Source organism: Eublepharis macularius, chromosome 2 (assembly GCF_028583425.1).
Source record: "Eublepharis macularius isolate TG4126 chromosome 2, MPM_Emac_v1.0, whole genome shotgun sequence".
NCBI classification, from domain to species: domain Eukaryota; kingdom Metazoa; phylum Chordata; class Lepidosauria; order Squamata; family Eublepharidae; genus Eublepharis; species Eublepharis macularius.
In genome coordinates this window covers 190,716,200-190,740,461 of record NC_072791.1, presented here as the reverse complement: position 1 = coordinate 190,740,461, position 24,262 = coordinate 190,716,200, and the positions used below count along the sequence as shown (strand labels likewise).

Below are 24,262 nucleotides of genomic sequence, written 5' to 3'. Positions count from 1 at the left end.
CTAGAAAAGTGAATCCCATGCAAGGACAAAAGTCACTACTCATAATTCTGAAGATCTTTCCAAGTGTGGCAAGATCAACGAAAATGGTGGCGAGAAGTGGGAGGCTTGGAGTAGAAAGCACATTCTGCCTATCTGTGCCCAGCTAACAAGGAAAGCGCCTATAACCCAGGCCTTCCATCACCTGGCTGGAGGCAGTAAGGGGAGGCCAGGTAACAAAAAGGTTTCCAAATTGACCATCAGCTGGCCACTGGCAAGCAGCATCAGACTGGCAGTGAGAAGAGACAGGAGCGAGGGGGGTGAGGCAGACAGAAGCAGCAACTAAGGAAAGGGGAGGGGCAGAGAGAGTGATTGAGTGTAAAGAAAGAAAGCAGTGATTGGGGATGGAGAAAGTGACAATGGCTGGCGAGCAAGAAAGGACGTCTTCCACCTAGGCTTGCCAGTTCCAGTAGAAAAACTCCTAGAGATTTGTGGGGTGAGGCTTGGGGAGGGACTGGTGTGCAACAGGTTATAATCCTATGGAGTTCACTGTCCAGAGCTGCCATTTTCTCCAGGGGTACTGATCTCTATCACCTGGAGATCATTAATAATTCCAGGAAATCTCCAGCTATCACCTGAAAGTTGGCAAGCCTACATCTACCCCATGAATCCCTGCAGGTCCCCTGCTTCTGATATTACAGTAGTTATCGATCTGTAAAATGATAGCGTTATCTCAACAAGATTCATGCCTCAACTTCAAACTCTTCACATGGTATTGAGAAAAAGTAATTTCTTTTTGCATAAATACAAATATATGGACTATGGAGTTAGCAGAAACAGATGGGCATAGCTCAAGACACTCTTTCCTCTTCTATGAAAACCTGTGGTGGGTGAGTAAGTATTGAACTAATGAAGGCCATATTTGCTTACATTATTTGTTGTTTCCGCTAGCCTTTTGAGGCTACACTGACATCCCATTTGCAATGGCTTCATTAAAAAGGAACAGTTGTTGCATGTATATACTTTTAAGTACCTGCTGTTCCTCTTGGCTCTTGCTCTAGCATAATATGCTTCATAGGATGTGGGTTTGAGATCAAGTGCCTTTGTAGCAAACTCATCAGCCATGCCGAAATCCTGCCAAAACAATAAAGCAGTTACATTTTCTTAATTTCAAAAATTACTACAATAAACGGTCACAATCTCCTGAATAGCTTCTTGAGCAAATTTCTCCTGTTGACTGTTTTAATCCATATTGCAAGCCAAGCCTTTAATCCTTTTGTAGTACACTGATATCAGAAAGTACTGCCTCAAAGCTACTGACGCACTTTGTGGTACTTTCACACATAGCTTATTACATTCTCAGTAAGGACACGACACAGTTGCTAGATAGGTAGGCAAGCGGACTCCACAGAGATTTCATAGACATTTTTAAAACTAATACGCATTCTCTAGCAAGTCAGGTCCATTCACCTACAAGCATGCTTTTTTTCTACAACCTTATTATTTACCACAATAACTTGCATGACAAGAGCTTACATTTGTTTTTCTTCGGCATCGTGACAGGTTTAGATACAGAGAAACTCTGAGTTCATTGAAAGCTTTAATTTCTTCTCCAAAACTCTCCCGAGGAAACTTCCTTAAGGCATACTGGTACCGCTGTGCTGCTTCCTTCATCTTCCCTTTCTGCAAGGTGAAGAGCACAAACGTTTTACAATCTTATTCTAAAATACTGCTTTAATTGTAAAGATATCTGATATGTTAACAAGCCCTGCTGGAGAGAAGATTAGAAAACGAGAATGCTGGATTTTATGGCACCAAGGAGCAATATATAAACCAGATATTTACCAAAAAAAAAAAAAGCTGGATCATGCCATTCTAGAGAGGGTTGGGTTGGTGGGGGCTGGACTGCACAGTGTCTTCAACTGGACTCTGGAGTATAATTTTGTCATTGGTTTAATAATAAGTCTAAAATTCAGCTGCATTGAACCATATGGCCCATCCAGACATGCATAAATGAAGCATCGCCTAAGGGCACAACTAGATGTTACTGCATCTATGGGTCCAATCCGTGGACAACAATGCCATTTGTGCTCTAAGCTTATAGTTTTTGCATAGATCTGGATTTTTATGAAATTCACCCAAATGTCACAGGGTCATTTCTTTGTATTTTAAAACAATATCCTGTTTTGCTCATTGCTCCCATGAGACAGCCATTTTCCAGGAAGAGTTTAGCAATCTGAACTACCAGTTTATAACCCTATACATACCATACTTGGGTATCAGTGTTATAAATAAAATATACACCTACTTTGTACAATACATTTCCTTCTTCAACTAGCTTTTGTAGAAGGATTATCAGAATATCGGGTTTCGAAGTGGCCATAGCCCAGGCAGCATTTCCTGAAATTTAATTAATGCCAAATTAAATACGCATCATGCTGAAGCCTTCAAATTATGTATATTACTATTTAGAGGATTACTTAGTTGCATTTATCAAAAACAGTCAAATCAGCTTACAGATGACAAAATTAGAATTTTTAAAAAATGTAAAATCAGTATAAAATGACTGATGAATAAAATCCTAAGCCGCAGATGAAAATCAGCAAGATAACAGATGATCTCATGGATCTCATCACCAAATCTTTTTTTCTCCCTCCCTATACTGCTTGTGAAAATTCTAATGAACAGTTTGATAGGGACTTGCACTTTCATTTTTTCCTACCAACAAACTTCTGTGGAGACTATCAACATTTGGGTCATTTTTTCCAAAAGACAACCCATAGTGTGCACTTCCAGGATCCACAGATTTGTGGAGCCTGGCATAGAAGACCTGCGTGCTGCAACACAAATTACAGAAAACAAATCCCTTCAAAATTAGTCCATTGTATGCCAAAAAGCAATTAAATGCTCAGTACACTGTCTAATTTGGAAGGGATTTCTATTTTTTCCCTTTGCCTGAAAGCAGAGTTTAAAAAAGTGTTTTACTACATTGGTACACAAAGGGCTAGTTTTGAAGAGGTGGCTGTTGTTGTTCCTATTTTGCCACACCTAGATGTACTTTTCCTGGGATCCTGGAATCAAGGGTTTATAGAAGCATGAATGTACGAATTAAAAATATATATCCAGGAAAATCGGGAGGAACACTTTCTCTTTATGTTGTTTTCTGCTTCTTCACAAAATTTGGCAGAAGATTGATGGAGCAATCTTTACTCAGGAGTAAAGAAAGAATGAATCTCAACTGAGACAAAAAAGTTCTGCACAAAAATGTCTAAACATTACAATCAGCATAAGACAGTTGAACTCTAAGCATTAAAAAGAGTACAACATTACAAAACATTACAAATGAAAAAAACCCCGAACACGCTGTTCGTGGTTCGTTGCCGTCCACGAACAACGAACATTGATGAACATGATGCTGTCATGAACATGTTCATTGTTCGTGAGGGCCTCCCCTCTAATCCACGTACCTGGCCCTTTAAAGATCCTTTTAAACTATCCCCCCTGCCGCCTGCCAGCGGATAGTTTAAAGGACCCTGTCCTGCCACTTGCAAGCGGCAGGGCCCTTTAAACACCTCCAGCCCCCACCCCTCCCTGCCCCACCCCAGCGCTGCCGGGCTTCTTCTGCCCGGTGCGAGCAGGGCGGGAAGATTCTCGCAGCTTTTTGCACCAGGCAGAGCTGGCGCCACAGGGCTGCTTCTGCCCCGTGCGAGCAGTGCGGGGAGATTCTCCCCATCCCGCTCGGACTCAACAGAGCTGGCACCACGGGGCTGTTTCTGCCCCGTTTGAGCGGGGTGGGGAGATTCTCCCCATCCCTCTGACTCTGGGCAGAAGCAGCCCGATGGCACCAGCTCTCCCGGTGCTGAGAGGGACGGAGAGATTTCCCCCCCCTCCCACTGGGAGAACGAGCGCGCTGGGCTGCTTCTGCCCGGTGTCAGAGGGTTGAGGAGAATCTCCTAGTCTCTCTGACACTGGGCAGAAGCAGCCCGGTGGTGGCGGCTCTCCTGGTGGGAGGGGGGAAAATCTTCTCATCCCTCTCAGCACCAGGAGAGTCAGTGCCGCTGGGCTGCTGCGACCTGGTGCAAGAGGAACGGGGAGATTCTCCTCATCCCTCTCACACCAGGAGAGGGGCAGCTGGCACTCAGCCACTCGTCGGGGAAGCCCCCAACGAGCAGCTGATTCAGGGGTTTAAATGCCCCTTTCTGTGCAGCTGGGCAGCGGCACAGAAACAGGCATTTTATACAAATAGCTTCGGGAATCTTTGATTCGGGGTTTCCAGGGCAACAGCAGCAGTCCAGACAACCCCTGCCTGAGTTGCCATGGGAATTGATTGCAGGTGCCAGACTGTCTGGCTTGACGAACAGCAAGGAACAGCAATGAACAACCAGCTGTTTGTTTAGGGTTTTTTGCGTTCGTAATGCTGTTCATGCCCATGTCTAATCCTGACTCAAATTGATCCTTTCTGGTAACATTTCTCCCAGCTTCTGAACTGGATATAAGCACTGATGGAACTTTGAGTCATTAAAACTTATATCCTAGGAAAGTTTTAGTCTCGAATTTTGGACTCAAAGTTTGCTCTACAATTAGAAACATGACTTCTCCCTGGAAAATGGGCAACTAAGGTTTTCACTTTGTGACTAAATAGAGACTACATAGCAGATAAACTGCTGAGGGAAGAGGCCTCTCATTGGTTGCCATTCTCCATATTTGAACGGGTAGTGACCATTCAGGCACCTTTTACATAGATCAATTAGGACTTTAAAGATACACATCAACATTTTGAATTTGTCTCAGAGTGAACTGGCAGCCAATGAAGTCCTTCTGGAACTGCCAGTGTACAAGTAACCCATTAATAGTCTTGCTGCTGAATTCTGTACTACATGAAGTTTCTAAACTATATTCAAAGGCAGCCAGTTAGCCACACAGAATTTTAAGGTAATCTAACCTGGATGTGATCAGAACACATGTAATTGTAGCCAGGAAAGACCATAGCTAGCATGCCAGCCAAAAAGATATTATGTTACAACCTAGGTAGTAACATGGCCATCAATATACACAGACCTAGAAGTATCCCAAGCTGCAAACCAAGCTACTTATGTGACAGAGATCTTATCCAGAACTGGGTGACTCCTTAAGAGCTGATTAGGCATTTTATCAATCAAGAGCACTTCAGTATTTTCTGGATTGCGATTCAGTCTGTTGGTTCTCTTCCAGCTTATTACTGGCCTCTAGACATTCACTGATTCATCTATCCTATGAGGCAGGTTGCGCTGAGAATGTACAACTGGCGCAAGGTCACCCAGCAAGCTTCCATAGCAGAGTAAGAATAATTGAACCTAGTTCTCCCAAATCCTAGCCTGATTCTATAACCAGTACATCATGCTGGGAAACAATCTATGTAGACCACTGCTATTCTCCAAAAGCTGGCAGTGACACCATAATTAAAACGAGTGAAAACTATTCCATGAAAACTATTAGACCCCTCCCCCAATTCTGAGACTAAATGACTCTTACCCTTTTGCTGTTGTATCTCCGCTAAGGCTACCAATATTACAACATATATAAGGAATGTCAAATTGCTACAGTTTAAAGTAGATAAAAATCAGATTTGCTAGGGAACATATAAATAGTATTAAATGGACATATTTATTAGCACTAAACTGCATTTTATGGACCGGAATGATAAAAAAGATTTTATCTGGTTGTTTTCAAGATGGTAATTTCCTTTCTAAACAAAGCCATTTTATTTTGGATGTACTTTTCTAACCTAACTTGGCTCCTTTTCGAAGTAGCGTAACCACAACTGATGTATTTCGACATCCAATTGCTCTGTCCAGTGGGCGCATCCCACTATTGTCAACATGTTCAATCACTGCTCCTTTGTCTACTAAATACTGCACCTGCAAAAACAAACAAACCCAAGAGTAGAAAATTATTACATGGATTCCCTGATGCTGAAGTACAGTTAATGTGCATTCACTTCTGAGTGTTCAAATATAAAAGTAGTTTTAAAAAATGGTTGCAACAATTAAATACTATCCACTAGGCACTTCTTATGGAAGTTCCACTAAACTAATACACTTCAACTGCTGGCCTACTTATTTTAAAGCAGACTTAGGCGGAAGTTCATAATAGATTGTGTTAATTTCAATTTCATGAATATCCCAGAAGAAATGTAGAATAATTACAGATTAGATTGTGTGCTGCCCCTCAACCACCAGGTTCCCTTGGTGGTAAACAAAAATATCAATGAACTATGATTTGATTCTAAATTTCCAGTAACTAATGATACAAGATGATGAAAACTGAAAAACAACAGAAAAAGAGATGGAAGAGAAGTAGGAAAAAGGAATTCCACGAAGCTCAGCAATCTCGGTCATTAAAAATGGCTTTGCAGGGGGAAAGGTGCCAACAAAGAGTAGGATTTTTCTGTGTTATTACAAAGCAAGGTACTTTAACATCAAGGACTGGAAACCAGTATTTTAATACAACGTAACATAATTCAGTGCATTTTTTACTGCTTCCTTCTTGCAAGGAACATGAGAGATCAGCTAACATGCCAGGTCTTACTATTAGGTTTCCTCTCACTTTCTTGTTTCAGAAAACCTTATGGCTGGTTTTCAGTATCAAAGATCTGAAACTGTTCACCATACCATGTTACCATGTTGTATTCTCAGTATACTGTGAACACAGGGGGTACATCATAAAATTCTATATTTGTACAACAAATTACTATAGGCTTCGTGTTCTCTATACAAATTCATAATTTTCTCCAGCCAGTGGTAAACCAAGCATAGAGAGAACTGTCACTTAAGAGGCACATCACCATGTTATAGCTACATTTATAGCAGTCTCTTCCACTTCTGCTGATTTGATTTAACCTTGGTTTTCTGAATCATGTCTAACTCGTATACCTAGTTTGAGCTGAAAGAACTCTTGAACTAGGCCAAACTTCAGAAAAATCAGTTGAAAAATGGCTGCATTGCAGCAGTTGAAAAACTGTAGGCAGGCAATATTTCTATCACACACACACACACACACACACTGTGACAGCTGCTACTGGTGACACACAGTCAGGGCCATCCTATATAGCTCTTCTTGGCCTTCCCCAAGCCCTTTTGGCACCTCTTGATTTTACTGTCTTGCAACGTCAATTATTCCAGCCAGGAATCAGCTATCTCTACCTTGCTACCTGTTAAAAGAATCAGATGGCCAAGGATGTGAAAATCCCGAGACCCTGGAAAGCTGCTGCCAGTTGAAGTTGACAAGGTTGACCTGGATAGACTAAGGGTGTGACAGCTTCTTGCAGCTGGCTTCCCCTCTGCCAGGGCCCAGGCATTTCCACTGCTTTGAGCTCTTGGTATAGCACCAATGCTGGAAGCTGGTGGTGGAGCAGTGGTTAAGTGACAATTCTCTAGCAGGCTGCTGCACAGGAGGTGTGGGCATGCCCAGTAGTGAATAGCTGAGGCTGACCAGTAACAGAAGGACTTGGGGCAAGAAAGGCTTTGCCTCCCTGCTGAGATCCTTTGCCCTTCACCTGTGTTTTCATCAGAGCGTTGTTGGATGCTACGGATTGCAAGCCTGCTCGCCAATGCAGCTCTCTTCCACCCCTTCAGTGTCCTGAGCCTTTTGAAAAGCTAGTACTCTGCAGTCACAGGAGTTCAGTGAACAAAGTACAATAAAGCAGGGAAGAATGCTGTGAAGAGGGGGAAACCGAGTGACATTTCCTCTTCTCATTTTTCTGCTAGGAGAGCTTCTGCTAATGCAAGAGACTACATCACTGTAGGGGAGAGTGGGAGCAATATTTGCCTTTTCCTCACAGCAACCCCACAATGCCCTGTGCCATGTCCTCCATGGCATTTTCTCCATGGAGGAACTTATGTATCAGCTTTTTTTGAAGCTCTAAGGAGGTTTCCAGAGAAGAGGAAGGCAGGAAAAATCCTTAGCTTCCTCTTACCCTATGAAAGAAATCACTGTTGTTGTTGTTTGAAGCCTGAGAAGTGATGAATGGAAAAGAGAATAGAGAATGATGAATGGAAAAGGACTAGAAAGCGGCATTTCTCTTTTACTTTATTCAGACACTACCACTCTACCTATTTGTTGCAGTATTTGTACTTTCATTCCATCCAGTTACTCACTGCTGTATTCGATCCCTCTGTAGATTCTTTACCTCCTTTCAACTATTCCATTCAGGCTCCTTAAAGTGTTTATGTCATTATTCTATACCCCTTTGCCCTTCCCCTTTCCAAAGATGTAGCCCGTTAATGTGATCAGCAAAGGAAAATAGTATGTATTTTCAAACTGGCATTATTCAAGTCAGCATTCTACATCATTCATTTCAGCAGGTCTTACTAACAATCTACATAACACTGATGCCAGCATCAGTATTGGTCCCTAACCTGCAAAGGAAGAAGATTCAGATTGAAAGACCAAGGTCACGTGTGGGTGCATGAAACCTTAAGTTGTAAGCAGGTAGATCATAGGAGAGCATACAATATTGTTATATTGCTTACATGGCACACAAAAGGCCATGCTTTTTGGTGCATGACTGAATTGATAAGTTCTTAAAGGGGTATTTTTTGATCCTGCAAGATAATAATACAGCTCTGTATCTCACAAATTCTTGTACAGTGTTAACAGTTACTTGTTGGTTCACAGTAGAATGGAGTAAGTTCGTAAGATGGTGAAAGCAAATACCGTAAGCAGTAACTAATTTTTAAATCCTTTTTATCATTGGCTCATTCTTTCAAGTTTCATTATCGAAGCTTCATTTGACAGCACGACCTACTATTAGGCTGTGTAAGTTTAGTGGAAGCAGGTCTGAATCCAGAAAAAAGACTTTCCTTAGGGATGCCAGGTTCCCCAGAGCCAAACCAGGGGTGGAAGGGCAGTGGATACTGTTCTCTTGTGCTGTTCCCACCCACTGAGCCAAAAAATGATTTCATTTTTCAGCACAGTGTGAAAGTATGCGTGTTCTTTGCATATGTGCCATCCCCTTGCCAGCCAGGTGAGTGGAGTTGTGGGGGGGGGGGGGATGGAATCCCTACTTTCCGTGGTGGGTCCCCTACAAAGACTTCCTACACTGTGAAGTACACAGATCCAACTTGTAGAGGTCTCCTAGATATTCAATATATTAAAAGAAAAAGGGGTATATATTTTTTCAGTTAAAGGTGTCTCACTACTACCTTGAAATGTATAGAATACATATAGCTTGAGTTTGCTTCATTAACATTCAAAGGGATAAGATCCTAGTGCTCTGGCTTAGTTTCAAATAGTGAAATTTTACAGCAAGTTAGCTCAGTATTTGACCTGACTTACAATATCTGAGTCGCCATAGAAAGCTGCTAGATCCAAGGGTGTTCTCCCATTCTTGTCTGTCTGGTCTATTGTGGCATTTTTTTCAACCAAATATTGAACCACACTTTTGTGTCCTTTGAGGCAAGCCCAGCTCAGTGCAGTCAGACCTTCTTTGTCCAGCAATGAAATGTCTGCACCTTTCAAAGCAAACACATAAAAGCATTTTTTTAAAGTCTCCCAAACATAAATTCTCAGTCCTAATCCTAATAATTAAGCCAAAATTTCATTTGATACCCTTTCATTTAGAAGTTTGGCTTTTCTTTTCCATACTTCTAAAAGAGACTATGCAATGTAATGTAACTGTGCAACAGTGTAACTAATTTTTAAAAAAAACATGCCTTGCGACATTTTATACGTTGAGCTTTTAACATGGCTTGAAATGCATGAAAAATGAACAATGGTATTTTGAAGTCTTGAACACTTTTACTTATTTTACCTTTGAAAATTAGAAATTCTACTGTGCTCAGATGTCCTTCACAAGAAGCCACCATCAATGGTGTCCGGCCTTGTTTGTCACTTAGATTTACATCAGCCCCGTGTTCCAGTAGTAGTTTTGCAATCTGAAAACAGAAGTGTAAATCAATCCCGATTGCGCTACTGCACATGCACACCCTTGAATGCACGACCAGCAGTAACCTATGCTGTTCTTTTGGGGTGTGATACAACAACGGAAAAGTGAACTCCACCCTTGTACAGAACTAATTCATCTATTCCTATTGCATTCTAGAAGCAAAGAACCATCTTGGTAGTTCAAACACTTGCAGTTCTTTCAAAAATAATGTTTAAATGCCTGGTTTCATCTTAAAGTAATAGAAGTTCCCCATATTCCAAAATTCAACTTGGAATGGTTGTTCTATTCATCTCCGTGTCCTACCTGCCAGTGTCCTTGGCGCACAGCACAGAAAAGTGGAGGGATCCCTCTCCTATTATTTCTCGCTACTAGAGCACCATGTTCGAGTAGCAGTTCGCAGGTGTCTAGTTTTCCTCTCCCAGCAGCAGCTGTCAAAGCTGATGAGAAAGAAGCATGCTTTTAGTCTACCAAATTTAAAGACTTAAAAAAGCTTTAAGATGCAAACCTTCTATGTATATTTTTTACAATGTTAATTAGACAGACAAGAAATTGAAATGTTTTTTCTTATCCAAAAAAGTAAGTTGTTTTCAGATACTAACGTTAATTAAAACGGCACATAGCAGAGATGTCTGAACTTACTGGTCTAAGACAACGACTACATGACCACAAATTGCAGGACAAGTATTTGTATCTGTCTTATACAACTTTATAAGCACATCAAAGATTTTTTTTAAAAAAAAATTCATATAATGCCACTAGTGTTCATGATGTTCTGCTGATTAAAAAGACAGGCTTTCCTACCTGCTGGTCATACAAATCCATATTTATAATGCCATCTCATCAGACTCCCCTCCTATTTCTAGCTTTGATTCCTTTGACCCATCTTTAACGTAGTAAGTAACATCAGCAGCACTCTCATTATATTTGCTAATTTGGGAGTAGCACAAAGATTATAGCAATTTTTTGAAAGTAGCAATTCTCTCCCTTGCTTCTTCTAGCCAAGTATTGCCATAATTTATGGATGAGCCAAACCAGCTAAGAATGTGGTTTTGATTCTGTACCTATGAACCTCTTATTATAGCCTCTTGTCCTCGCTGGGCTGACCAAAGCACTGGAAACATTAGATAATGTGACAGTACTAGAGTGAACTGATTAATATTAGGGATACAAAATCATGCCAAACCACTGGGAAGCTAACATGTCTTTGATCGTTTTTGCACACATAATCATAATCAGCATTATAGACAGAGTTCTAATAGAGACAGAAAGACTTTCCACTTTAACACTAGACAGCAAGCAATTTGAATAAAAAGGATTTGACATGCTTGCCCAGATTCTCAGGCTTTGATAAGTCTCTGGAAAAGTGAGTTCTTGAACAGTGTATAAAGTATAAATAAGAACACTTTCCGTTGTGCATTTTTGTGCAAATGGGGCACCCAGATGGTATATACAAGAAGTGCAACCTGATTTATGTGAATATAGGCCATTTAAGGTCAATATTGATGAAAGAGTGTCAAGTCCTTGCAAAATAATGTAGTTTTGATACTACAACCACATTATCACATAATTATAACACTTCGAATGGTGCTAGAAAAAAATCTGTTCAAGTGGTAAAACATAGGTGATGCTCCCCACTGTAAATCTCTGGCTAAACAATGCTAGATTCAGAAATAGCTAACACTATCACAATGCTCATGAAATTAGTTCCACTACAATATTCTAGTCCAGTAGTTCCCAACCTTTTTGAATATGAGGACCCCTTTTTAATGTTAAAAATTTTCATGAACCCTCAACATGATAGTATTTGTACTATTAGCAGGCCTTTTTTTGAGGGGGAATGCTCCGGAACAGCGATCCGGCAGCTCTAGAATCTGCCATGTGATTCATTCCTCCTTCGGCCCCGTAGGCTCTGCTGCTTTGAGTTCATTCTGCTTTCTTGAGTAAATGAGAGAGAGAGAGAGAGAGAGAGAGAGAGAGAGAGAACAAGCAAGCAAGCAGATGCTGCTCAGGCCTGGCGCAGGCTCTGAAAAGGATTCCTCTGTGAGAGAGACACAAAGAGAGAGAGAGCGAATGAGCTGGGACCCAGCGCTGGGCTCTCCAGAGGAGGCTAAGCTGCTTTGAGTTCATTCTGCTTTCATTTCATTCAGGGGTTTCTGTGTACGTGTGTGCTGCTTTGAGTTCATTCTGTTTTATTTTCATCCAGGGGTGGGTGGGGCTGTGTGTGTGTGTGCTGCTTTGAGTTAATTCTGCTTTCTTTTCATGGGGTATGGGGGCTGTGGGGGAGCTGTGTGTGTGTGGGCTGCTTTGAGTTCACTCTGCTTTCTTTTCATGGGGGTGGGTGGGGCTGTGCATGTGTGTGTGTGTTGCTTTCATCCTTTTGTTGACTGAAGTTGACATTGTTATGGTTCCCACAGCTTTTGAATGCAGATTGGTTCTGTGTTAGTTAAATATATCCGGTATGGTTATTTGCATTAGTTAAAATATCATTTATGGTTATTCCAGTTTTATGCTAGGAATGGATAGCTGTGTCCAAGTCACAGAAGGCTTTCATAAATATATTCATCAGCATATAAGTGTTCTTACATCTTAATAGCTGTAACTCAAATGGTTCTCCCCACCCTCAGCTGATTAACATCACTGAAATTGCAGTGGACATATGGGTGTTAAGGAAGTTTTTATGAATATTGTTTGTCTGGAACATTGGAATATTTATGAGCATTTTACAATGTCACAACAGCTTAGCCATTGGTAAGGTAGAGTTGGCAGGCAACAAAAAGAAGCCATTTTAAACTAAGTATAGATCTAATGCAGCTAAAGTTAGTATCCAATTTTGAATTGCTCCAGTAAAGCAAAACCCTCCCTGAAAATTTGAAAATTCAATATTCATTAGGTTAGGAATTTCAGACTCTATGGAATTTTGGATTTTTTTTTCTACGCTGGCAGAGGGAATCTGTTAGAATTTAGATTTGTGAGATGGGATTTGGATATTTAGAGGCCCCCTCCTTCTTGAATATTTCAAAATATGATTCCAAAGAAATGAAAGGTTTGGGAAAGGGAATGGAAGATTTCACTTTTTGCAGAGTATACAGAAAGGAAACAAACCCTTTCTCATAATAGTGTAATCTCCCAAGCTTACTAACATTTACCTCGTCGTAATGCATTGTGCTGGGTTTTGGGAAGCGGCGTCACTTCCGGGAGTGACAGCACTTCCGGAAGTGACATCATCACACATTTCCAGGAGCGCACGCACACTTTGCGCGCACACATATGATAATAGAGAGTTCCATCACCTCTTTTCCCAGAAAAAAAGCCCTATTAGTATCTGCTGACTGAAAAAATACATGATGATAAAATACCACTATGAGCCCAGTAAGGATTTACATGAATTTTATCAATCACAACAGCGTCTACATATATTTGAAAAACAATAATACATATTTATCCATGTACAGAAGGAATGTCTGCTTATTTATTATACTGAGTTGTTTAATGAGATAGCTCATGGTGTTTTGCAGCTTTCAGAGAATGGAAGCATGGTTGAAGGGAAGACAGCACAGAACAGACTAGTGACTTGATACATATGTTTATATTGTTTGGAATTAATTGTGTAGCTGCCTAGAACGACCCCTTTACTAACACAGATAGCAGTTAGTCTGTACTCAAGGGAATTCATATGGATACCCAATGACAATGAGCTTTCAGTCCTTAACAGAACAATTGGTGGATGCTTATTTATTTTGATTTTAATCCTGCTTTTCAGCAGCAAGTTGGCTCCCAAAGGATCCAGGAACGATGAATGGATGCCTGGCTGCTTCCTTCCCACCCCAGCAGGGGGGTTAGAGAAAGGGGGACCTCATCTCCAGAATATGCCATATCTCTAGTCATATGTATTGAGTTGCAGGTCTTTTCCACAGCTGATAATGAAGTGATAACTAATCTAGGTGGAAAAATAAATGAGAAGTCCAGCGGCACCTTTAGGAGTAACAAAATTTACTCCAGCATAAGTTTTCTTGAGTCAGAGTTCACTTCAGATGCATGAACTGTCGGGGATGGGAATCACTCCTCCTCTGCACTTACCCGGCTACCCTGGCCTGGAATGGTCAAGAGGGAGAAAAGAACAAAGAACAACGGTGCAGTGGGAAAAGTTGTTTTATTCAAATATACTGCCCTTACGTGTTTTGCTGTTGCTTCTTCAGGGGATAAATAAGAATATCAACAAAAAATATTACACCATTAAAAATAGGGTTAAAGAACACATTAAAAGACAGTAACCTTGTATCTATTTATCCTATGGCATTGTTTATGGAAACGTCTTTGATACTGTATTGAAATGTACTTGATACTAGTCATGTGCGGTTTGGGAATCTGATTGGAAAGAATGCCCGAATCGGACCCGATCCATAAAGATTCAGGATTTCCAAAGCATTTGTAATGCTTCGGAAAGTTTCAGGGCTGAGTTTAAAGGGCTCTGCTGCTGCTTGCAAGCAGCGGTGGGTCCCTTTAAACATCAACCAGCCCCAGCCCCCCACCCCCACTTACCTTTGCAGTGTTGGCAGCAGTGGTTGCTCCGGCCCTCCCCGCCACCCATGGGGCCGCGGACCGGCAGAGGAGGAGGCTCCAGCCTTCCCCTCCGCCCTGCAGGCTCAGGAGGCAGTGCGGCGGCAGAAGAGCCGGCTGGCTCTGGGCCATCACAGCCTCGTGCTGCCGTGCATGCTGCCACCGCCACCACCACGGTGCCGCCACCACAGCCCGCTGCCCAGCTGATCACCCTCCCCTCTCCCTCCAGCCAGGTAAGTGGGTGGGGGGTGGAGGGGTTGCCCCGGGGGGTGGGGGAGTTGCTCCCCCTCACTTCAGTATGCTCCGAATATTTATGGAGCATACTGAAGTGAGTAGATACCATAATGTATTTCCAGTTTTTTTTCTCGCTTCGGGTAAACTCAAAGCGGGAAACCCAAATCTTTTCGGGATGCACACCCGTACTTGATACTGATTGTACTAATCTCATTCTGTGTAATCTGCTTAAATATCCAGCCTGTTTGGATAGTCATTTGCCTGCATTTAACTCCTTTCAAATTATAATTGGATTACTTATGCAGCTACTTATTATTTCCTTTTTATCTGCAGGTACTTATAATCTAGGTGAGCCAGAGGTGTAAGTCCTTGGGTGTGAGCCAAAGGGTTACTGGCTTTTAGCTTGTACTCACAGCCAAGGGCCAAAGTGTGAATAGTCCCCATGAAATTTGGAAACTGCTCAGGATGCTGTTCTTTAAAAAATTATTTAAATAGTATTTTGTTTGTTTAAGATGCTGTTTGTTTAAACTGTATTTGAGTCTTTTTGTAAGGTGCTTTTACTTATCTATCTATTTATTTATTTATTTATAGTCCACCTTTACAGCGCAAGTCAATAGCAGGGTAATTAATTGAGTAAATCATTTGCTCTGAATGAATTAAAACAAGATGCCTGGATTTTCTTTCTGAAAAGCAGGACTACAGAATGCTTTTTTTTTTAATGGCATCTGCTACATAAAAAGACTGTGTTGACCATTTAGACTCAAACAATCTGACCATTTTTTTACATTCTTATTTTTTAAAGTATTGTTAATATAAGACCAAACTGATCATTGTTTAAAAAAACAACAAAAAACCCCGAGACCTGCCTGGCTCTTATCTATCACTCTCAGCTCCTAGATTCTTGGAGGTCATTTAAGATGCAGAAACAATGTGTCCTAAGTATACCATATTCGGAAATAAGCAGGCTGAAGAATTGCCTGCAGTGGGCTTAAGCAAACAAGATCCCCAGGCAAAACTATGTGCAGGAATGCCTGCCACACTGCTGAAAAGGCCACTGTCTGGTCTACTGCACTTTGCAAAAGATGTTTCTGCTCTGAGTTTTTAAAAAAAGGCAGAGAGAATTTAAATGAGCAGCTGAACAGCCAACTGATCAAATCAAAATGGAAAATATGAGAGTATCCCATTAGGCTAAAAGAAAACTAATAATCTTTGTCAGATCTTTGGTTTGCTGCCAAGAATGTTGAGGGAAGTGGTAACTTGGGGTGAGGGAGAGGAAATTCTGAAGGCAGGATAAACACAATAGTTGGAAGTTGCTGTAACACAATATAATACGATAAGCTGGCTAATACATTTTGTTGCACTGGAAGTGCTATTTCGGCACTGCCTCTGTTTCACAGACACTACACTTTTTACATAAAAACATAGCCTTGCAGGTATTTCATTCTATTTAGTCTTAGAAATTTCTTTCACAGTCATACAAAGGACCATCTTTGTAACGGCACTTTTTAGTCTAGGTTTAAAAGAATGCATTATTTTTGACATGATGACCTTCTGAAAATCTGTTTTCCCCAAAAGCCATTTATTTGAGTGTTCATTTGTATAAATTAGGGATGCCGATTAAAGCAATTGTAATTAAGTATGAGTTTTAGTCGGTTGTATTTGCATAAATGTGTATATGGTTCGTAAGATGCAGGTTTTCAAGGTCTGAAGGTTTTAGGAAGGATTTCAGGAATGCAAAGAAGTTGTTGTTGTTGATTTATTTATTTGATTTATAGCCCACCCTCCCCGTGAGCAGGCTCAGGGGGCATTACAACAAAAATAAGGAATACAGGCATAACAATAAAATCAGAAATCTTACAATACAGCAATTCACCTACTCATCACGTATAAAAAGGGTGAAGATGTGAGATGGTATCCTACAGCTGCTCATATGCGGGGGCCAGGTGACTCTATGCCCCCCCCCCACAGGTGGGAGGCTGGCAGGGAGACTCATTGATGGATTTAATGTTGGCCTCAACCAAATGCCTGGCGAAACATCTCGCAGGCCTGCCAAAAGGAGGGAAGATCTTGGTGAGCCTGAGTGTCTTCCGACAGAGAGTTCCACCAGGTTGGGGCCAGGACCAAAAATGCCCTGGCCCTGGTTGAGGCCAGTCGAGCCTCCCTGGGGCCAGGGACCACCAGTAGGTGTTTACCTGCATATCTCAGCACCCTCTGGGGTATATATGGGGAGAGGCAATCCCTCAGGTATGCTAGCCCCAGTCTGTTTAGAGCTTTATAGGTTAAAACCAACACCTTGAACCTGACTCGGAACTCCATGGGGGAAGTTCAGACTAAGTATAAGTAGCCTATAAAGGCAGTGACTGGAGCCACTTGTAAGATAAGATTTCTATTTTTACTGTTTTTAACTTTGTATTGTGACGGCCTTTGCCATATACAATTAAACCTACTACCTACACACTAGAGAGATGCAAGGAACAGTGTGTGGCACCAAATTCTCCTTAGTTCTCTGAGTTCTAAGTTTCCTTCAAGCTCAGAGGCTGCCTGCCTTGATATGAGCAAGATTTCTTTTTTGGGAAAAAAATTAAAAAGCAATATAAGATGTCAAATTCCAGGTAAGATTTTATACTTGTATAGCAACTTCACACAAATACAGAATACACACTTTGGTGCATGGTCATGACAAAATTTTTCTTTAGATTTCTAGCACTCTCCAGGCAATGCATTATTATTATTAAACCCCACTGAGTGTGCTCTTGGTTGAGCCTCTTCCAAATCAACATCCTCTCAGGCTGGACCCTCTCCTCCTATCGCCACTAGGAATCTGTGGCTGCGTTGACCAACTCTACCCCATTACTTCTACATAACATAAATAATCAAACAGCAATTACTGTCCTATGGAACGATCCCTCCTCTTCCTCCCCACAACCCACTAACTTATTTTCTACCTCATTCCTATTCCCTTCATACAAATTTGTTAACAGATAATTTTTGAAAATGGAAGAAATAAAGAATATGCATGATCATACTTACTTCTGCAAATCTGAAAAAAAGATTTCATTTTCATATCCCCGTGCACACTTGCAACAACTGTTGATATTTGTTTTACATTATGAACAGAACAACAACAATCACATCTGGTCTTAATTTTACTATAAATTTTACATGACCGATTGTTTTGGAAGAAAAAAGCCCGCAGAACACACGTACCAGTTTCTCCCCACAGGGTATCAATTTCATTAATGTCTATTTTAGGATCCTTTTCCATTCTTATCAGAAAGCGAACCACCTGCCAAGGAGGAAGAAAACATTAATCAGCCAATAAAGAAAAATGTAAAAAACCAAACAACTAGATATCAACTTCTACAGCACCTCGTTATGAAAGATCCGTAAACAATGAGCTGCATCTAAGGGGCACCGTGAACTTCCAAGACTACGCATTTAAGATAGCTAATGCTAACCTAAGTTGAAGTAGGGGATGCGCTTTGTTAGAGATGATCTTCTGCCCTTTACTTTTAAATGAGTTCTGTAGAGAAAGAAAATGTAAAAGCTTGATTTTCATGCTATTTTGGCAAATGTTGGAGTCCTTCATGGAATCAGCAGTAGCAAACCTTAGGAGACAGATTGCCCACCTTTACCAATATTGTTCTTTTGCCACACACAGCCACAGGGGAGTATTGGTCTCAGAGAGGGCATAAAGTTCATCTGGCAAGTTCTCATAAACAGACTGCGGCAACTCAAACATGCCCCAGAATTTCACTTCGTACTGAGGGATTCTGTGACTGATACTCAGAGGTTACTGAAGAGAGGATGCAATTTGGAAAGGATTTTGTGAGTGTAAAAACCTTTTCATCAAAGGCATGCTTAAAACAAAAACAAAAACTTGGACAGATCTTGGTGGCTGGAGACCGGTCAGTCTGGAGAGGAAATAGTTTTTAAAACTATAATTTTAAATTATACTTATTTATTTATTATTTATTAAGATTTTTTACTCTGCCTTTCTGCGCTCACAAGGCCACCAAAACGGCTGCTAACAAATTCAAACATACAAATTAAAATTGCATCTTAAAAGCCATTAAAACAATTTAAAATCAGAACTTAAAATAAATAGAAAAGATGAAAACAACAGTTCAAACATTGGGGAGGGAGATCTCTGAGAGCATGCCTAGCAAAACAAAAATTCGTGACCTGCTGAGGGAAGACGGCAACTGAAGGGGACAGGTAAGTCTTCTGGGGAGAAAGTTTACACGCCACTACTGAGAAGGCCCTCTCCTGAGATGTCATCTGCCTAATCTTGGAAGGCAGGGGCACCTGAAGCAGGGCCTCTGAAGTGGTTGGGTATGTTGGTCCCAAATCATATAGGGATTAAAGGTCAGCACCAGCACCTGGAATCATGCCCTGAAACACAGCAGGAGCCAGTGTAGATGAGCAAAGGAGTGGTAAGACCCACTCCAGTCAACATTCTGGCTGAAGCGTTCTGCACCAATGGAAGCTTCTGAACACTTTTCTAGGGCAGCCCCACACTGAGTACATCATGTTAATCTAATCCAGGGCTTTTTTTCAGCAGGAATGCAGTGGAACGGAGTTCTGGCACCTCTTGAAAATGGTCACATGGCTGGTGGCCCCGCCCCCTGCTCTCCAGACAGAGGGGAGTTTAGATTGCCGTCCACTCCGCTAGAGTGCAATCTAAACTCCCCTCTGTCTGGAAAGCAGAGGGAGGGGCCACCAGCCATGTGACCATTTTTGCCGAGGGTGATTTAAACTTTAAAAAACTTCCCCCTTGTTCCAGCTGGCCCAATTTGACGTCATTGTGCAGTCCTGGGAGCATGCGCACACTTTGCGCACATGCATGTGGTACCAGGGGTACTACCTCCCACCAAGAGTTGCCCCCTGTGCTGGCAACCCACTGAGTTCCACCACCTCTTTTCCCAGAAAAAAAGGCCCGATCTAATCTAATGCAACCAGGCCATGTCCCACAGTGGCCAGATCTTTCCTGTCCCGGGAAGGCCGCAGCTGGCTAACCAGTCAAAGCTGGTTAAAAGGGTGGTAACCCTGGCCACAGCTGCCACCTGTTTATTCAGTCGTAGACCTGGGTCCAAGAACACTCCCAAACTAGAGACCTTCAACCCCATTCAGAACGGGTGACACTTTAAATCCTGGGTCACCAGTAGCACTTCTGTCTTATCAGGATTAAGCTTAGTTTGCATGTACTCCAAAAGTGCCTTCCGGCACTGGTTCAGAGTTTCTACAGCTTCCCTGTGATCAGCTGAAAGCACAAGATAAGAGCTGAAAATTACCTGCATATTTGTGACAACTCAGCCCAAATCTCCAGACAACCTCACCTAGTGGTTTCATGTAGATGTTAAAAAGTTTGGAGGACAGGATGGAAACTTGTGGGAACCCCAGGCCAAAGGGCTCAGCAGCAGTGCCCCAGCATCACTTTCTGAAACCTACCTTTTAGGTAGGGCTGGAACGATCACAGAATGGTTCCTCTCAATTGTAGCCTGGAAAGGTGGTTGAGAAGGAAACTACGATTGATCGTATTGAAAGCCACGGAAAGGTCCAGGAGAATCGACTGAATTGCAGTCCCTTGCCCCATCTCCCAGGACAGGTCATCCACCAGTGCAGCCAACAAGGCATGAAACCAGATTTGAAAGAATCTGAACAATTTGCCTTATCCAGGAAAGCTTGAAGTTTTCCAACCACCACTCATTCAATCACCTTGCTCAGGGATCTGAGACTCGTCAACAGTTATTAAAATCTCCTGGATCCAGGGTAGGCTACTTTAGAAGTGGGCTTACCACAGCCTGTTTCGAGGCTGGGGCAACTCAAGGAGGCATTAACTATCATTTGGACCCAGTCAACCAACCTTCTTTGGCAGGAAGGGCAAGGGTCATACAAGCAGATGGTAGGCCAGGGATCCTATCCATATTCTCAGACTGAATAAACAAAAAGTGTCCCAAACAACTGGACAAGTCAGCACCCTGGCACCATCTGACCCTGTCACTGCTAATGTAGAGTAAGTTGGAATGGATGCAAGAGATTTTATCTGCAAAATGCAGAGGCAAAACAGTCACAGTGGGCCACCAAGGAGTCTGAGTCACTGACCACCCAGAATTGCTCTGCTGGCTTACACTGTGTAGACACAATGGCGGCAGAAAACCATTAGTTCTTTGGCATCATCACTGCTACAGAGTATACTTTAAAATGAGCTTTTGTGCATGTCTTATCAGATTCATTATGATGAGTCTTCCTCCATTATCACTGTAGCTATCTCGTTTGTCTTTTGTTTGCCCACAGTAAACCTAGGGGCTATCTGGGCATTAACACTCGAGAGAAAACACTTGGGAGAGATCATGTCAACCGTCCAGGCCATCCTGTCATTCCAGAAGTCCAAGCAGCGAGGACGAAAAAAGGGGGAGTGGGGGGGAAATCCCCACAAACTCAACCCAAACAAGCGGCATCAGCAGAAGCACCAATCATATCAACAGGAAAATCCCGTAGAGCCATCAGAAAGCCACTTGGATCCATCAGGCTCCAGAGACAGATCATTTTAAGAGATCCTCCACCTTTGCAGAGTCTTGGTGTCCCTGCAAATCTAAACTTGAGCAGATAGTGATCTGTTCATGACAACGGAACTGCCATCAATTCCCTCTCCCTCAGATCACTTTCTTCCCAGCCAGAACAAAATACCAGATCAATTGTGTGACCTGTACAAAGTATAAGGCCACTTATTACAGGCCCATGGTTGCCATGGAGGCCATGAAATCCTGAGCAGCTCCTGACAAGGCAGCCTTGGCATGAATGTTGAAGTCTCCCAGAACAACCAGCCCAGGGAAGGGGTCCTCAGCACCACCCCAGAGACCACCTCCCTCAGCTCAGGCAGGGAGACTGTTGGGCAGCAGGGTGAGCGATGCACCAAAGTAATTCCTGTCCTGTCTCTCAGTCTCGACATTAGGTACAAAGTCTCAAAACTGGAAGTGTCCTGGATGAGGCACCATTCAAGGGGGATAGAATCTTTATAGACTACAGCAACACCACCTCTCTGCCTGACAGACCTTTGCTGATCTATCAGCAAACACCGCTGGGAAAGGTTGGGAACACAGCTGGGAAAGGTTAACTACCTTGCTCCTCCCCCAGCCAAGCTTCAGTGATAATGCCAGATCAGCCATTTTATCTAGGATTAAATCTTGGATTGCTTGCTGTTTTTCTTGTGACTGGCCTGGCGGTTAGCAGCAGGATTTAATAGCCTGGTGGGTTGTTGATATGGTTACCAGCATCTTTTCTACTGGAAGAAGAACTGGAAAGTGCCACACCTTGCAAATGTCTGCTGTCCCTTCCCCTTAAATGGCTTGCTGTTTTCCCATCACCATATATCCCCCCTACCCCACACACTACCAATTGTGGCATCCTTTCTCACTCCCACAACTAATACTCAACATATAAAAATCCAGAGCAACCTCTCACTAGGGTTTGAGAAGATAAAAACACAGAATACATTACAAAAAAACCAGACCCACCTCTCACCTGGATTTGAGTAGAACTGAATAAACACGAGGACACTAGCTCTCACCTAGTGGCAAACACAATGGCACCCTCACCTTTCTACATCCCAAAACAACAAAACAAGAGATCCTAAACTTCTCTTTGGGTGGCTCTTCTCCAGTCCAGCAAATATTAAAGTGGCACTGTTTGCCCACCACTTCTTAATTTTACAAAAGTGGCACTGGATCTTCCAGACAGCTTGTGTACTTCATGCACGTAATTTTAATATCGTTAGCCTTACCCACCGGAAGTCTGTGTAATGGACAAGCTAGAAACAACTATTAGTATATATGCTCATCCTGTAAATGTAAAGTTAATTTTGCATATAATCCATTAATGCTAGTACATTATCCTTGATATAAATTAATTTTCTGTCTCACTTGATACAAGAGTTTAAGCAAACAAGAATTTGTTTATCTTAAGTTTCAGATGTTCTACATGACAAGTTATTTTAATGAGCTCTTACAAGACCCAAATATGACAATAAAATTAAGGAACTGCAAACAAAGCAAGCAAATTGGGTTGAAATCTTGCCAGAAATATTTAGTTTTAATAGTTTTTTAAAAAACCTTTGTAATACTGTAACCAAAACTGAGCAATACCAGCTTACATGCTTATTCTGAACTCAATTTCTTTAACGAAAATCTTGCTGAGGCCCAGCAACATAAAAAGGCTTGACTTAAATGTGGACTTTTACTTAAAGTCCAGGAAACTCCTCCATTTATACAAGTTCTAAAAGCAGAAAACTTCCTTTACATGAGCATACAGTGCAAAATGACAATTTTGCCCAAAAATGGCAATAAAACATGTTTTTAAAACACACATACTCATTATGCGGGATGGACTTTGCAAGCCAAGTGTGATTGTACGAATAAATATATTAGTAGAGGCAGATGGAGAATAGTACAAACATAATTAATTCCAAGAAATAAACTGCAGTCATACATTCCATTATGGCTATATAATCCTTTATAGCACCATTGTAGAGACAGAAATCCTACTGTAATTTTTCATTCCCTTACTTGTGAATCTGTAACTGCTGAGATGTTATCCTAATGCAGGTGAATAGGATTAGAAAAACCCACCTATTAAGTATCATCAATATACGAGCTCCACACAATCAACTGTTACTGAATAGAACTATTATACTAATGTACAAAAATTGCAGTTTAAAAAAATACAGACATTTCAGAGATGTCTTATCAACTGCTAACCGATCTGTTTTGCTTGGTTTATAATTAGGGATGGCTGCAAAACCCTGTTAGGGCAAATTTCGCAACTGAATCTTGCACCTCTACCTGTTGGACAGCTCTTCCACAACAGAAATGCATGTCTGACTTTGACCCTGGAACCAATTCAAAACGTCTTTTTAAAGAGAATTCTAGCTTTTGCCTTGTGGCATTCCCACAGCTTTAATGTGGGCTGAACTTGGGTTACCTTCTATGAGAGCCTGTTTGCATTTGACCTTATTTAGATTTCGGATAAAGCAAAGGAATCTCTCTGTTAGTCTGCTCTTAAGGCAAAACAATACACTGCTGCATTCAGACGCCGTTTGCTCTGCTGGCTTTACAAATATCCTGGTTTCAATATATAAGACTGGATCTTTAAGATGAATTGCATTGGACAGAAGTACAACTCTTTGTTCCAAATTTTCTCCCTGGTTCAAGTTGTTCAACAGGGACCATGGCAGAGCCTCATATTTGACCTCATATTTGACCAAAATCACCTTTTCTAATCTTAGAATGGCTTTAACTTCTCTGGGGTTTCAAATCATGTCCTCAGCCATTCTAGACAGTCGTTACACACAAATACAAACTGATGCCTCTTTCTGGATTTGTGGAGCTTCAGTCTCCGAAGACCTTCCCCATTATCTGTTATTCTGCCCTTTGTATACAGATCCGAGGAATAAATTTCTTTGTGAAATCTTAAAAAGCATTGACTCTTCCTCTGTAATGGAAAAATTAACCCTCCTTTCCGACCTGGATCTACTCTTCTTTTATGGTGTAGCACAGTTTGCCCTGGCAGCTA

At 41.7% G+C, this 24,262-nt stretch overlaps 1 protein-coding gene across 1 annotated transcript in view; it reads right to left on the bottom strand.

The window, feature by feature from the left end:
* Nucleotides 1-24,262, bottom strand: part of TANC1 (tetratricopeptide repeat, ankyrin repeat and coiled-coil containing 1) — a 201,141-nt gene that overhangs the window by 3,973 nt on the left and 172,906 nt on the right. The window contains exons 18-25 of the mRNA XM_054970196.1: nt 17,900-17,978; nt 10,205-10,338; nt 9,767-9,890; nt 9,292-9,467; nt 5,741-5,873; nt 2,285-2,376; nt 1,513-1,659; nt 1,010-1,110 (exon numbers count right to left, since the gene is read on the bottom strand). Coding sequence (XP_054826171.1) covers nt 1,010-1,110; nt 1,513-1,659; nt 2,285-2,376; nt 5,741-5,873; nt 9,292-9,467; nt 9,767-9,890; nt 10,205-10,338; nt 17,900-17,978 — 986 coding nt within the window. The remainder of the gene's footprint in view (nt 1-1,009; nt 1,111-1,512; nt 1,660-2,284; nt 2,377-5,740; nt 5,874-9,291; nt 9,468-9,766; nt 9,891-10,204; nt 10,339-17,899; nt 17,979-24,262) is intronic.